The sequence below is a fragment of the Sabethes cyaneus genome, chromosome 2, assembly GCF_943734655.1.
Source record: "Sabethes cyaneus chromosome 2, idSabCyanKW18_F2, whole genome shotgun sequence".
Taxonomy (NCBI): Eukaryota; Metazoa; Arthropoda; class Insecta; order Diptera; family Culicidae; genus Sabethes; species Sabethes cyaneus.
Genome location: NC_071354.1, coordinates 13,831,955 through 13,849,126, shown reverse-complemented (window position 1 = coordinate 13,849,126; position 17,172 = coordinate 13,831,955). Strand labels below are relative to the sequence as shown.

The 17,172-nt window shown below is 39.9% G+C and overlaps 1 protein-coding gene across 1 annotated transcript in view; it reads right to left on the bottom strand.

Moving 5' to 3' along the window:
• Positions 1-2,466: 2,466 nt before the first annotated feature.
• LOC128733988 (calmodulin) overlaps positions 2,467-17,172 on the bottom strand; it is a 75,835-nt gene continuing 61,129 nt past the window's right edge. The window contains exon 4 of the mRNA XM_053827938.1: positions 2,467-7,398. Coding sequence (XP_053683913.1) covers positions 7,370-7,398 — 29 coding nt within the window. The 3' untranslated portion in view covers positions 2,467-7,369. The remainder of the gene's footprint in view (positions 7,399-17,172) is intronic.

The window sequence follows — 17,172 nt, the reverse complement described above, 5'->3', positions numbered from 1 at the left end:
AGGTGAAGATCTTAAATATCGGAAAAATACGCGCAACCGACACCCAGCATCTTTGAATAAATGTAAATAAATTATTACGAATTGTATTATTGTATTTTTGTAGCATTTAGGAAAAAATGTTAGAATATTTGCTAAAATCCTCTTGCTGAGACACCGCGGTTACCTTTAGCATTGAGTTGAAAGGTTACTCTGACAGTCTTAATGATTGTCCTTTGAGGCGGGCTTCGATTGCTGTACATATTTTCCGAGCTGCTCATACCCATTGATGAAGTTGAGCTAGATAGTTGTTATCCTGTGGCGCGATTCGGTACTACATTGTTAATGAAAACAATGACTTTGTGATTTCGGTTCTATTCTCGGTATTTAGTAAGAAGAACTTTCAAATGCAGATTTACCAAAGCGGAAGATGTTGGTATCATTCGATATTGTTTAAATGATAAAGAGCGGGACTGTGTCCATTTAGGAGTCCCCTGATTGTGCGTAGCACACTGTTTAACTGTTATTAGTCTGCAACCCTGTATTTGATTCCAACGAGATGCTTTTTTAACAGCATAATCTAAACTAAAACTTTTTTTCTGACGATAAGTACAACATTCTCGGCATAAGTGTCTCGTAATCAAGATGTGCTGCTTATGAAGGAATGCGTCGGCCACAAGTGACCAAAGCAAGGGTGAGAGAGCTCCTTGTGGACTTACTTTAAACACCGAAAATGTTTAGCGATGATCTCCCAATGAGGCTGTGATTTCACTACATGAAAGCATTGCTAGAATCAAGCTTATTATAAGTCGATTCCGTTTTGAAAGAGAGCCGTAAAATCTGAAGCGAATAACACGTTATCGAAAGCGCCATCAATATCACGAAAAACCAAAAGTGCCATTTCTTGATGTTTGAGTGATTTCTAAATTAACGACACAAGGCAGAGCAGTGCAGTTTCCTTAGATTTACCGTGTTGATATGCCTGCTGATTTCCATGCAATGACTCATTGCGGATATAGTTATCCACGATTGCCTCTATCAAATTGAGAAGCGCAGATGTCAAACTTATTGGTATTAAAGCCTTTTGCATGGTTTTCTCTTTTTTCTCGGCCTTAAGAGTGCCTTTAGGTATCTGGCTGCTTTCCGCTCATTCTCCAGGATATGTCCCAAAGTGAAATTGGCCTGAAAAATGTTGATAAGCTCGGACATTATAATGCTGTCCATTTTCTGTAAGGAAACGGACGGAATACAACCCGGATCTGGAGATTTTATTGATTCAAAAGAGCTAATGGCCCATTTGAACGAATCCTCCGTAAACAATCGGCGTGTAAGCAGAGCGGAATCGTTTGGCACATTGTGTAACGACACATTCCAAAGCAACGAGGCCTAATTTAATCTATTTATAAGAGGAATGAAAACAATAAAAATCATGCAAATTTTTCTGAATAGCCAATTGTGCTGTATACAGAATTTTTAAATTTTTTCTCTGAAGCGCGAGGCTCCGTTCCACCGCACAGGTTAGCCAGCCTGAGCGCCGGATCTGATTCATATAACCGATATTTTATTACATTGCCATATACCATCATTATAGTAAAGGGGAGGGAGCATCGGGGTATCGAATGAATCGAAGACTGGTTGAGGGATGTGGTAACCAGCCCAAGTCATATAAGGTCGGAGAGGATTTTGACGCGCCCTTCTAGCACACAAATCATCACACAAAATAAGTTTACACGGAGAAGTTATGTATCTAGAAACCGAAGGTCTATGCTGGAAGGAATGTCTTATATTCCCGAGGAATCATGTGCGACATTACTTATAGATCCACCCAACCCAGACAATGGAACCCTATTCGATTCGTATTGGTCAAGCTTTTAGCGACAAATCCTAGAGTTCTGGATGCTTTGTCCACAATGTTGGAAATGTGTCATCTAAACGATAACTGACTGTACAAGATAAAGCCGAAATCCTTCACATGGTCGACACAGTGAATTTTAGTACCACGGTAGTTTGTAGTTAAAAATCACGGATTCGGGCGAAAGAAATAATGAAACATTTTTCAGGATTCACGAGAGCATGCAGTTCAAGTTACACCAATCCATAAAAGTGTCAAGCTCTTGTTGAAGATGAGTTGCATCGACCTTCGAGCGAATGCTCAAGTAAATCCTCAGATCATCAGCGTAGGATAAACGAGGGCCTTTAAGAACATTGACCTCATTGAAGTATAGCAGGAAAAGCAACGAGATCAAATGACTGCCTTGTAGGATTCTAGACGAGGCCGAAAACGCATTAGAATGAAAACCTTCAACCGTCACAATCAGCTTACATGTGAGATAGGGACCCTATTCTCATAGTCACCTCACTCATGTCACATGTCACTGATATTAAAAACGTCATCGAGGTAATGTAGAATTCAGCATGGAGGAAGGGTAATAAAGGGATGAAAATTTAGAGGTGTGACATCGACACTACGACCAATGAGAACAAGTCTCGTTTTGTTTTTTTTATAGTTCAACCTAAAAGTGAAGAAACATTTATTTCATATTATGTCTTTTTAATTACTCTTGTTGTTTTCCTTATTTCATGTGTTGTTTCCTTCTGGTTTGCTTCTTGTGTTACTGTTTTTGTTTTGTTTTTACTGCTGACTGCTCAATTGATGTTTTGTCGTTTTGTGTTCTCTTTCTGCTGCTGCTGTTTATTTTAGGTATGGTTATCAGTGGTAAGTTGTGGTTGTCGCTGTAGTATCACTGCTCGCTCTAGGTTTTTTTCTTCTTCTTCTTCTGCTTCCTTGTCGACTTACTAATCAATCGACAATTGGGCAATTGTTTTCTTCTTGGTGGTTATGTTGTTGTTCAGTTTCAGCTGCAAGTTTTTTTTTCGTTTTGTTTTGTTAATTTTGTTCTTTTTTTCTTCTCTGGCTATTGATGATGTTAGTCTGCGATAGCTTACTCTTGTTGTTTGGGATACTTTTGTTTTTCTTTCTTTCGATAAAACTCTGGGATTGGTGGTGGTAGCGCACGAATAATATAATATCAAAACGAAGGAAGAGAAAATTCTTGTTTTGCAATCGAAAAGTTGAAGGAGTATATTGTTGCATGTAACGATTTTCCGGTTTTCTTCTTATTTTTCTGCTTGTACGATTATCATCAATTGTTGGAAAAAGTTTAACAAGTAATTAGTAAAGAGTAAAGTTAATCAATCGCAAACAAGCAATTTTTTCTCGTATGGGGAATAGTTTTTCCTAAATGTTATTTTTTTTTTGTTTGCATGTTTAGGTATGTTTTCTAATTTGTTGCTGCTTTGCGTGGGGTTTTAGTTCAATTTCCTCTAATTTTTTTATAGTCTAATCACTCGCTTTGATGACATTAAATCTTTCTTCCTAAATTTGTGTTGTTTTGTGTGTACTTGGAAAAAGGAGACAAATAAGTCAACACGTCTGATAGAGGAGGTTGACGAAAAAACCATATAACAAGTTCGACGTTCGACGAGAACACGGTTGATATTTTTGTCGGTATTTTATGCTGTTGCTTTGCAGACAAAGTTCCTCTAGGACGTGGTCACAAATAAGAGTTAAAGAGTTATCCCGTCTGTTTGGGACGCTTGCAAAAAACGGATCGCCAGAGTTCTTGTGTTATTTTTTTTTGGTTTTGCCTGCGCTGATGGTTTTGCTCACTAAACTCACCGATGTCGTTATAAATTGTCTTCAAATTTTATGCTTGTTTTATCTAGATGTTTTGTTTTGTTTCTATACCTTTTGTTATACGAAGGAATTTCTTTTGTCCACTAGATGATTAACCTCGTTTCTTAAATGTATCTGATTTTTTTTTTCAAAGTTTGTTTAAGGTAGTAACAGTTTTTTAAACGCGTTTCTTGTGTTTTCTGTTTATAGGTTAAAGAGAGTTTGGAATTCGAAGTTTTTTTTTTCTTTTTGCTATCTCGCTGACGGAAACACACGAAAGGAAAGTATACGAGTATAAAATGGCGTCCCGACAGTTCCACAGTACTATTTTTCATGGTTTTAAACTTGCTTAACATCTGGATGGTTGTAGCTACACTTCGCTTGTTTTCGATTACCGATTATTTTGTTTGGTTTTTCGAAAACAATGCGATTTTGGTGGGAGGAAATTGTTTCTTCGAGTGAGGGTGCTGGTCGTCTGTTTGCTTTTTTTTTGCTGTTTTCTTTTCGACAAATGAATTTCCATAACAACGCGCACACACACACGTGGAAGGAGGGGGGATCACTCTAGTAGGTCTTCAACATCATCACCATCGGAAAAACCACAACACAACAAACGGCTTGCTGTGCGCGGTGGTGGAAATGTCACACAAAATTCGTTGCTTGCTTTGATTGATTTCTCTATCGGGATTGCAGTTGTTGATACTGAGGGGAAAACGAGGGGTATTTGTAGTTCTATAATAATCCAGCACCCTCCGATAAGCGTTAAGTGTTTCAATGTTCGCTTTTCTAGTTGACCCGATTATAAAAAGGGGGGGAGGTGGAAATTTTGTAACATTTTTATTTTACGAATTTTTCCAAGAAAAAAATAGCGCTTTTTAGTGGGAGAATAAAGAACTACTGAGCTTACCCCGGCAGGAAGAGGCAGCAGGCTGTTTTCTAGTCGGAGGAACTGCGCCAGGCTGACTTCGAACTTCAACAAGGGTTACAAAGCTTGTTTTTCGTTATTTTAAGCCTTCTGATCTGATCTGCAGGCGTCGCTTCTTGTATGCTTCATGTTACAGAAAGAAAAAAACTATTCTAAACAGATGTAGGTTTTTTCCTCTTGTTCAATGCTTTCTTAATTCTTCTCCTTTAATATATGTACCTTTCTCTAATTCATAAATGGTTTTTTGTTGTTATAACTTTTTTTGTTTTGTTTTTTGCTTCATATTTAGGTTTTTTTTTCTCATTTCATAATATGCTTGTTCACTTTTACAAAAAGATTCTTCAATAGAAAATACATACTTCATCGTTTTTCATCTTTAATCGTGTTTTTAAAGATAATGATCGATAATAGCATAAATTAAAAAAAAAGGGAAAGGAATAACGCAACTTCTCGAAAAAAGTAGAATAAAAGTCACACTGTTTCGCGCGTGTGTGTTCATCATTCCTATCGGGAGTAGGACTGCGTGTGTCGGTGTAATTTCAGTGTGTGTGAGTGTGCTCCTTTTTCTGCACAGTGTAGCGTGGGTGTTGGGTTTGCGAATTTTTTTTTCTTTCAGTGTATGCGTGTGTGTTCATATGAGCTAGAGTTTACCTTAGTTGTTTTCAATACAATATAATTAATAATATTAACGATCAATGAAGATTGCCAGCGCTTTTGTTTTCTCTATGCACATTTGCCATTTGCTGCGCGCTGCCTTTGCCAACGATTTAAACGAGAAGGCAAGAAAAAGTACGGACATATGAACAGGATGAAAAAACGCGTAAAAACTCATAACGATACAATATATTTTACACATTTCTGTTTGTTTTTTTTTGTCTACTGCTGTTTTGCCTTTTTGTTCGCGTGTTTTTTTAGTTCTAACGAATTATTCGCTATCTTCCAAAATGTGAGTGTACAATTGTGTTGTTAGATTGTAATTAGTGGTGTGTGTTTTGCGTGTCTAGACCTTTCTATGCGGATTAAATCATACGGGGGAAATTACACATAATAGATGGATTCTTCTGTTACTGTATACTTTAATATTTTTGCTTTTTTATTATTAATTTTACTCTCATCTAGGTACACTTAATGTTTAAATTTCTTTTTTCACCGTTAGAAGTAAATGCTGCAAAAAAAGTTAATTTGTTGTTGTTGCTTGTTGGATTTGAAATTCTCAAATTCTATATACTGCGTTTACGTTTGTTTACTCTTGTTTTTTTTCTTTTCTTAGTGTCACTCGATTACTGCTGCGCTGTGTTGTGTTTTTGTTTCACTGGAAATTTTCGTTCTCTTCCCTTTTCTCTCTTCATCCTTCAACAAATTTTTCACTTTTTTTTCTCCCATCAACATTGCACAAACCTGCCCTCGCGTATCGCCATTGACTTTTCAAAAGCCACAAATCAATGCTCGCTCATCAAGGAGCAGCCGAAAAAGCACCCTCCTTCTTTCTCGAGAAAGGATTATGCAAAAAACAAGAAGGCGAAGAGACTGCCACACGCTCTGGACCGAGGAGAGCATAATATATGGCCAAGCAGACACTTCCAAGCGGGACCCACCCTGGAACGACACAATCCACCAAAAAACCATCCACTACTAAACCATGTGTGAGAAGAAAAAAAGAAAACACAGTTCTGTTTTTTTGTTGGTTTTTCTTAGATTGAACGACTATAATTTACGATTTTCAATAAATAGTAATTCATTTTTCTCCATTTAATAATAACCGCTACAAACATGCGTGTGTTTTGCTTTTTTCTCTCTCTTTCAACAATCTGACAATTGTGACATTCAAGTCTGTCTGACACATTTGCAAGCTTAAAGATTTCTTTTCTTTTTATCGTGCACAAAAATACGGCAATTCATTGTGGAAAAAATTGGAAAATGTTTCACATCGTCTTTCAACAAACTCGAAATCCTTCCTCTGGCTGTCTGTCTGTTTCTCGGTTGCTCATTCACAGATCTCGGACTGAAACAATCGCTGTTGTTTCCCTGTGCGGAAAGAAAGTGCACGCGCCATCATGGAATTGTTGTCTTGTTGGAGTGGGCCGCCACCGCGCTGGGTCGGCTTCAGCACAACAAATGCACAAGAGACAAGACGGGGTGTAAAACCCGCGCACGCAGCACGCAACTGGCTGCAACAAGCTCGATCATCTCTGCGCTGCGTTGCGCTGCGCGCAACCCTTCTCTTCTTTCTAACTACTAAACCGGCATTTTTTGCTCTGTCTGTCTGTCTTCCTGCTGCTGCACGGTCGCTCACCTATCCCACACGCCTTTGCTCGCTCGCTCTCGCTTGCTTGCTTCCCCCCAACCGGTCATTTTGCCATGCCTGTCTCACAACAACTCCTGTCCTCTGTTCTCACGCCATAGAGCCTAAAACGCGTTACCTTTGCCTGCCTTCTCACTTTCTTTTAAATTTATATTTATATTGTATTTTTACAAAAATTTACACAAATAGATTAAGGATAGTGATTAACTTTAATTAATGTATTTTTTTCTTTCTCCTTTTATTTTTCTTATTTAAAATTGTGTTGTTACAATTAATTTAAGTTATTTTTTCCTTACTTTTTTGCATTATTTTTGTCCTTTTTTTCTCTCTTGTTTTTTTTCTCGTTTAATTTAATTTAATGTTATCTTTACTTTTACTTTTTTTCTCTTTTTTAAATCCATAGCAATAGCGTTGCGCAGCTGGTGTTGCGCGTGGCTACAGTCTTCTTTATAAACAAATAATAGAAAGGCGCAATTTTTCGACCTGTAGCTCACTTCGATGTCATCATTGTTACGAATTCTGTAAATAAAAACAAACGGAAAAAAGAAAAGAAATTAGATCACGTTTTCGATCAAATGCTGTGATGTGTGAAACAGTTGCTTAGCAACGGATTTGATTTCTAATTAGCAGAATTAATATAACAATGTACAATTAGCCACAGTAGTCGTCGTCGTCGGCAAAACAGAGTGATTGTAACGAACCAATTCGTCTAATGTTTCTTTCTTTTTTTCCGTTTCAGCTTCAAGCTGATTCAGGCCAATTATCGATGCCTGTTAGTTCTGCATTCAATTCAGGTTGGTAGCAAAACGTAACTGTGGCAGCCATTTCCGCAGCCAACGAACGAACGAAAGGCGCCTAACCTAGCATCTTGATTAAGCTTCTTTGTTCGGGTCGTTTGTTCGCCACCTGTTCCTTTCCTACAGTAAGTTATACTATAGGAGTACCTGCCACTATATTCTGCACGACGGAGGTGACAAGGCGCTGATGGTGGGTAACAGTAACAGAAGAAAATTGCTCCTGCCTGTGTGTTACCTTCGGCAGTTGCAATAAATCAATGTCAGCCTGGCGGTTCAATGTGAAGATTTCCTCGTCCTGATTAAATTGATTACACGTTTACGGCACACTCCCACAGGGTTGCTTGTTGCTTGAAGAACCAGCAATCTGTTTATGTTTGCAGTGCATTGCATGCTAGAAACGACGAGTAAACGACATATTGGCAGTGCAATTTTCAGTCACATGATGTGCCCCTTCCCTCTTCGAAGGAGTGGAATCAATACGGAACGGCACATGACTTCGAATGTAGTAGGCGCCGCCACCAACAGTAAATCATCGAAAGTCTTTTGAACCGCCGTTCGAAAAAGAAAAACGGAAACCTGTCTATTACTGCTAATATAAATTATGCAGAACACAAGAGCGTAAACCTTGATAAATCGCAATTTTCCTCGCTAAGAAGAGCAGCAACAGTAAGCCACAATTCTAGTTGAATAGAAATAGGACGAATTTGCATATCAATCGGCTACTATACGTCGTCTTCGTAGTTACTGAAATGCTGCTATTTTGAGAAAATGCTGCTGCAGCAACCTATTCAAACATAATTGGGCAGAAGCCAGGCATCATAATTATGTAGCGGGGAAAGGTGTAGGTATGTGTGTGCCGTGCACATCAATTTCGCACTGCTTCAGCGGCGGAACAACTTCAGACGAAGACGCCCCAACCATCATCAAAGCGGTTTTTGACTCAAAGTACTCCGTTCGTTCGCTCGCTCGCTCGCGCTTTACGTGATCTTTGCGCAGCAAAGGACACCCGCCGCTGGCAACTGGTTCTTGTTGTTGGTTGTTGGTTGCATGCGGATAATAGTTAGCACTAGAAGTGTTGTAGTCAAGAAGTGCGAAAGATGACAGTCTTTGGCACCCCGTCAGGGAGTGATAGACAAGTAACCTGCTTGAGGTGAAGCAGCAGCATTTACTGGCGCGCCGGGGGAAAAGTGATGGCTCAGATGATGCTGTACTGAATACTGTTTGAATATTAATCAGTTTCCTCCGGAAAGTCATCTTACTGACAACCACAGCTCGGACAAGCTGTTAATATGGAAGCTAAAGTGTGATGGAACAAAGCTTATTCTAATGGCGATATTTTATAACACTCTACTTGGTATAGATGCTGCGTGCGATAGCCTTGTGCAACAGGCTTTGTCTTAGAACGGCAAGCCAGTTAAGTAAGTAAGTAATTGTGCGACAAATCTGTGATCCAATGCATTTTACAACTGGCCCAATACGAACTGTAATTGCGAATCATGGCGAGTCCCGGAGTTTCTTGCGTTTGAGTATTCTTGCTCACATAGCATTGATTGATGGTATGGTGCATAACCATTCTAGTAAAAACTTTTCAAGATTTTGAGTAACCCAAGATAATATCAGATTATTTTCAAATAGATTCGTCTACACTCAAGTCGCTTTTTACTCGAAGGTAACGTCCCGCGTAAATAAAAAAAACCGCGTAAATTCCGAAATTCGTGTAAAAAAACTGCGTAAATTCCGAAATTCGCTTAAAAAACCGCGTAAATTCCAAAAATCGCGTAAAAAACTGCGTAAATTCCAAAATTCGCGTAAAAAAATCATAGTTTCGCGTAAAAAAACTTTGTGGATTTCAACACTACGCGAAAAAATAGATGTTTTGAGCACATGCGCGTAAATTCCGAGAATCGCGTCAAAACCGCGTAAATTCCGAAATTCGCGTGAAAAAAACCGCGTAAATTCCGAAATTCGCGTAAATTCCGAAATTCGCGTAAAAATAGTCGCGTAAACCAAAAGCCGCGTAAAAAGCGACTTCAGTGTATTTCTCTACATGTCTGGGATGATAAGACCAAACGCTCTTTTTGAACACACTTTGAAAGAGATGTATTTCTAATAAAAGGTGCAGTTCAATTTAGTCAACATTAAAGAAGTTTTCCAGCACTTCCAAAAAAAGCGCCGGTTGTTATTTCCTTCTTATCTACAATTCAGTTAGAATTCCCAGAAGACCAGGAGAATCGCTGGTGCTTTTATCGCCATGCATTCGATTCTATGATAGATGTCGTGTTGTTTCGTGCAGACGGCCTTTGAATTCGCTTTCGTACTCGAATAGTTCTCGTTGTCGATGCATTTAACTTACGATGATATCACAGTCACGTGCGTGGTTTAGTGATATTATACCGCATATGATGAAAAAACAATGCGTGATAAATAACTTTCACTACCAATATATTGGGTTTATGAAACAAGAGTCAGCTCCAGGTATTTCAATGTATCTCGATGACATTTTAAGACAACAGATCGTGTGCCGACATAAATAAGTAACTCATTTACCGAGATAGATGAAGTAGTTTACGATATATGTAGCATTTACTTGATTGAAATAATCGAATATCCGAGATAGTCGATGCTAAGAGACTTCGCGGGTGTTTTAATGAAATCACACCGAAACCGCGCGTAGCTTTCGACAGATTACATTATCCATTAAGATGGATCTTTATCCAGCTCACCTATCTACTAACAACAATTCCATTCCCGAAATGCTTGTGAAGATGTAGAGGATTCCTTGGTCTTTGGTAGCAACAAGTCTTGGATTAACTAACATTCTTTCCCATTTCCCACCAGAACCCGCCTTCGGACGTGGCTGGCGTCGGCAACAATATTGATAAGCATGCAAGGACCTGATCAGGTTGCACAATGAGGAATAGTGTGCTGTGTGCCAAGTATGCTTTTCCAGCCATCATTTTGCAATTTCCATCGGTCCTGGTCAATAACGGAGTAGCAGCACACGGACGACATCCTACGTTTATGCTTTATCATAATTAGCTCTGAGCAAAGACTTGGCAATAGTGCCTTTTTTGTTCCTTATCTTATGCTTCACTACATTCAAGTTGAGGTCCCTATTTTATGTGAGTTATTTTTTTTATAAATTGTTTTCGAAAATTGTTGGAAAAAATGATGCTTTTAATCTAGAGCATTGAGCTAAAATGGATGGTTTACCATCTACATATCACCATGAAAGAGTTTTTCTCGTTTTATATATTTACATTTTATATTATCTCATTGTTTTCGTACAGATTCTTTTCACCGAGCGGTAAATTTCTTGGTCGTAAAACTTTTCAACGCTTCACGCACCCCTGAAGGTACCTAAAACGCCACCTTTTCAACTACCCCGAAAATTGCTTGCCATTGTTTTAGAAAATTTTAAAAAATGGGCCGGGGTGACCAACCCTGTTGGATCTCGTTACTCTGTTGAGTCTGTTTGCGGAGGGGACGGTCGTTTCCCAGAGTCCGCCGAAACCATTCAGAGCTGGGCGATTAAAATTGCAATAAATGCCAACTACCAGACAATTCTGCTCACTTTTTCACGGTACTCTTTCTCTAGATTCTGCGGTTCATTTCTTGTGCTAAATCGAGCTCACCCAAAGGCCAGAACCGTACTCGAACTACAACATATAAATGCCAGAATAAAACATACCGTTGGTGCCTGTAGGCATAAAGCTTTGCAAGCCACCATGAAAAACGAATAAATATGCAATGAATGAATGAACGAAATTCATACTGGAACAATCGGAATAGACCCATGCGACGATAAAGGACTATAAATTGGAAATTCGGGAGATGGAACTGCTGATCTCTCAACTTCCAAGCGAGCACTCGAGAGCTCTTCGACGTATTGAAGAGTCGTAAGTTCGACGTTGTAGATTTGTTGGAAGGACTCAAAGGTATGTACGTTCAGAGATGGACATACCATCTACCAGAGCTGCGGCAACACACATGAGCTAGGTACAGCTTACATAGTGAGGTGTGAGATGCGGAAAAGGGTGATTATGTCAATACCAGTCCATAATCCGAATGTGCAGGTTGAGAATCAAGGGCCGGTTCTTTAACATGATCATCACCAACGCGCACAGTCCTCAACTTAGAAGTACCGATGACGATAAGTCCCCAAGCTGCCTAAAATATGATATCAAGATAATCATCGGGATTTTAATGTCCAGGTCGGCTAGGAGGAGGAATATACACTGGTAGTGGTAATTGAAGGGTTCAGCGTGCACCCGCTGACCGACGAAATGAGCCTAAGGCTTATCGACATTCCTTCTTCCAGAATCGACTCGTACACAAGTACACCTGGAGGTCACCAAATCCGACAGAATCGTAAATCGGCCACGTTATGATCGATTGTCCACACTTCTCAGACATCATTGACGTCACATTCTATCGAAGCGCTAACGTTGACTCTGACTACTACCCAGAACTTGGCTAAATCTCGTGCAACTAAAGCAGCCTGACTCGAAACTACGCTGCGGGAAAAGAACAAATTGGATGAAGCCCCCCTCGATGACTGTTCAGTGGAACTACTGGTTTTCTCAAGGAAGGGTGATAGATGAGGAGAACGCTACGCGGGCGTGACGTTGAAGAACGGTCAACGGATCAAATATTTACATTGCGGCAGATCGTCCCAAAAAACCGTGAATACTCGGCCACGCAATATTTGTTCGTTGACTACAAAGCTGCACGTGATACAATCGACTGTAAAGAGCTATCGAAAATCATGAACGAGAACGGCTTCACCAGGAAGCTTATCAAACTGATTCAATCTGTGCTAGATTATACACAGTACTGTGTTCGGGTGGCTTGTCAAGTTCATTCGAATCGCACAGAGGGATTCGTCAAAGTGACGGTTCCTCATGCCCGGTGTTCAACATAGCGCTACAAGGTGTTATGAGCCGAGAGGATATCAGCACGATCTTTAACAAATCTAATTAGAATTCCGGACAGCTGCCCTGCAAAAATGGTGTTAGCTTCAAATCCGGTAGGAAAAAGTCGACTACCCAGATAACACAAAATCGTAATAGAAAGTTCACATTAAATCGTTTTCATGTCAATTCCACATTGGAATTGTATAATGATTAGAGTATGTCAAATCGAAGTGAACATTAAGTTGTTTTGCAGTCGTGCGTGTCCTCATATACAATTCATGACTGTGAATTATAAAGCAGTATAGACAATTGCAATATTTGATTATATCTTAATCATATATTCAGGAGTATTTAGTTGCGTGTTATAAAAACTACGCAAAATAGAATTACAAATAGTTGTCAAAATTTTCGCACGTATATCGCCTCCACTTTGGTACATATATGTTCTTATATGGCGTGAAATATAACTTTTTCGTTCAGATATGATTTCGTACATCTCAGTTGCAATCGAGATATACAAACCAAATGGTTTACTGGGTAGGGGCGCCGTGAGCATGATGGTTAGAACAGGTTAAGCGATAGCTGGCGAAGATCTGGAGGAGACCGGTAGTGTACAACCGAGTAAATTGAAGAAATTTTGTTCCCCAGGCTATCTCTTAGAACGACAAGACAATTAATTAGGTAAGTAAAATACTGTGCAGCTTCCAGCAATTTACGTGACGTTGCATATCCAGCAACCACCACCCAGCCGAAAGCTGTATTCTTAATTTCATTAAATTATCACCTAGTCTAAAGGGCAATCTCGAACCAAAGAAATTGAAAAATGCGGAGTGACCCAGTATAATATTAATTAGCTTTTTGAATAATAAAATCCAGTGTCAATGAGCTAGGAAAAAAAAGCAAGCAAAGCTATGGGTATAAACGTCCTGTTGAGAACTTGACCCTTCTTTATCGAAAGACTACGCAGCCGGTTATTAGAGCAAGCTCCCAGCCAAGGTTCGAATATACGACGACTGGCTTGTTAGGCCAGCATTGTACCCCGAAGCTAACCGAGCGGGGAAGCTAGGTTTTTGTTCAAAAATGAGGTCGAATTCACGTCGGTTATCTACCGAGAAAGTGTCACGGTATATAGTCCGGTATTCCGATGGAAAAAATACGAACCATTTGTTTACAAACTTCAAGGCGGTACATGATTCAGTCAGACGGAATGAGCTGTGCCAAATTGTGCCTGAATATGGTTGTCTCATCTGACAGCGCTTTTTGGAATTACATCAAACGTCAAGATAAAGGTAGGGATATCTGATTCGTGACATTATAAGATTTGAAGTCAAGAAGGTTCCCAGAAGTGCCTCATACGATCCTAGGGTTTGCAGAGGACAAAGCAGTGATTGGCGAACAGTTGGCATGTTAAGCGTAGGATTCTGCGACCACCCCTGGGTGACAAGCTGGAATATGGAACAAGACAAGATGCATTGAGATGGACAGGCACCGAGAATGCCGGAGCTAGAAATAGCATCCCGTTGGAATCAAACACAGGGTTGTAGACAAGTCAAACAGTTTATCTACCCAAACCCTGCAGTAGCTAAAAAACTACTCCATTTAACTCGTAGTGAACTATGCACAATCACGGGACTCCTAACAGGACACAGCCCCGCTTTTTATCATTTAAAGAATATCGGCAAGGTATCATCCGACACCTGCCGCTTTTGTAACTCTGAACCTGAAAGTTCAGCGCATCTGCTCTGCTGTTGCGAAGCTCTTGCATTATCAAGGCACAACTTCTTAGGAAGTTTCCTTCTTACTCCATATCAGGTATGGAGCCTAAATCCCAAAACGGTCATTGGCTTTATAAACCATGTAATACCGAATTGGGGCACAGGATTACAACTATCCCGCTCAACTCCATCAATGGGTATGAGCGGTCCGTAAACTGTGTACAGAAATCGGGGCCTGCCACAAAAGACGATCATTAAGACTGTCGCAGTGGCCTTTTAACCCAATGCCCTTCTGGCATACAAAAAAAAATGCCGGATCATCGACGTTTGAAGTGTTCTGTCGATGATGCTAGCGCAACATACATTAAGTGAAAATGAACGATAGTACCTCAAGACTGAGAAGACATGACAATGATGAAATCGACGCTACATTTGAATCCAAATGAGACAATCTTTTAGTGACTATCGCGATGATGATTGTTGCATACAATTCACGATTAAAACCCGTCCAAATTTGAATAATAGCCAGTGCTGAATTACTACTTAATATTAGTACTTTTTGATTCGCTTTTTGTGGCCTGCAATGTAGCAGCAGCCCTGCAACATGTGAATCACTCTCACATCGCCATTGCAGTGTCTGCCATGTCAAACTCATTGCACCGTCACAGTCCGTTGCACCCAATCGCTCTTATTCTCGCGATGATGCAAGCCGAATAATCACTAATATAAATACATAGAAAAAAATCACCGCTGGCTGTACTGGCTGTATATGCTGTACCATTTCGCACGCTACCGCAACCATGATGTGATGATGTAGGTACGAACGGCTATTTTTGTTTGGATCGTGATTAGACAAATCGGATCGGAGCACGTGATTCTCTAGAGGATCACCCAAAAGGTGTTTACTGGGGCAGACAGCAGGGTGATGGGGCCTGTAATGGGCGGATAGCTTTGCACAAAATGTTATCCTAAAGTCTTACCAGGTATTGATCGGTAACTTTCGAGATGACGCATATCGAAATTGCGACACAAGTACATACGCGTGGTGCTCAAGAAGTTGTGCGGTGAAGTTACACGAACAGTCGCCCTTTTTGGAATTGCGCTTTCGCGCGTGATTTATTAAGTGAACAAATAAATAGTTGCACAAAATGGAGATGCTGCCTTGCTCGGCGAAAACCCGGCGCAGTACTTAAAACGTGGGTACGTACGCGAAAGGAACATAAATAAACTCGCTAATTTGGCTCTAATCAATATTTATTTTGCGCGAGCTGAGTGTTTTTTTTTTTCTTACTCGCTCAATTTATGCCGTCATATCTGAACAGACAGACAGGAGAAACGAACAAATTGGGTTTACTTGTTCACCCATCATCAACTACGGAGGAGAGCAGCCAGCTAACTGAACTGGTTTCTACAACCGGATGGAAGTACAACATATAGCCGAGGAAAAAAGCTATAGCTATACTGTAAAAATAATAATCACGTGCAGTTGCTGCCGCATCCGATCAATATCACATTCATCAATTGCATGTGATGGGATGCGATGCGATAGGATGCAACCGACAGGGGACCATAACCGTCCCACCGGAGAGAAGACTTAACTGGAAACTCTTTCTCCTTGCAAAAGCTGCTCTGGTTACTGATTGGTGTAAAGCTGAATGAATACCGACGGATTAAGTTTCACATCGGGCCTTGCTATACACCCTGCTGCTCTACAGTACTGTACATTCATTATACGACGAGTCAAGTTTAGTTTGTAGCAAAAGAAAAATGTTACATCATCATCCGGGGAGGGCTAGTTTTTACTTTGGAACATACAACAGATGGTTGCACAGATTTTGCTGGGGAACTGGACAACACGTGATATTGCTGCTGGTGGAACTTGATCCGTGTAAAAATTGCCACCCTTGAATTCACACCTTCGCTTGTAATTTGTTAGATGACAACTTTATGAGACGTTACAAAAATTTCCGAACTATGGTATGTTGCTGCTTCGTCGTAATTGCCAATTCCCGTCCTATCCAACACAAATTATTAAAAATATCAGCGATTGTTATGACACACAATGCAAAATTAGTTATTCCCTAATATTTTAGTTTGTTGCCTCTCATACGCGATCAATCAAAGTGAGCTGAGATCTATTTCCGTCAATTTCCGTCATTCATAAAATGAAAATAACTCACGCAACGCATTGTTATTATTCTGCAGCCGGGACAACTTGCAAAACCTACAGAAATTTTGCAGAATAACATTTGTCATGCTGTCCTACACAAATACATGCGCGCTAGCTTCGTAAACATTATTGTGATTTTTGTCAGTTGCGCAATTTCAATCAAATGCTTTATTAATCGCTTTTTAGTGAATTCAAAGGGCACGGTAAGTGTGATTCAAAGGGAAGGTAAGTATGATTGAGTTAAATCAGCAGCCTAGCTTTTGGAGTATTCATGAAATCCACTTAAGAAATGATGAAAATTAGAGTGGCTTTCTACGACGGAATTAGAAAGAAACCCTAATTAGCGTAGAGATTTTTGAACGAAAAGGTGTAAATAAGAACAAATTTACGATCAATTCAGTCACATAAATCACAATACAACATTCTTTGGGAAATACCTCATACCTACAGCATGCAAGTCGCTGATTAAACCATAAAAAGCTTGCAGATACTGTCTATTCCGACTGACTCTCCACAATCGAACAAATTGGATTTATATAAGGAAAACCCGATTGTCCTGCGGGGTTGGCTCAGCACAGCACTCAGTACACTAAACGGAAAGAGTAACAACGTCGTTAAAGACTAGCATTACTGGCGGGCGGAGAATAAATGCACGAAGAAATACCTTCCCATATCGGGAAGCCATTCCGTGCGTT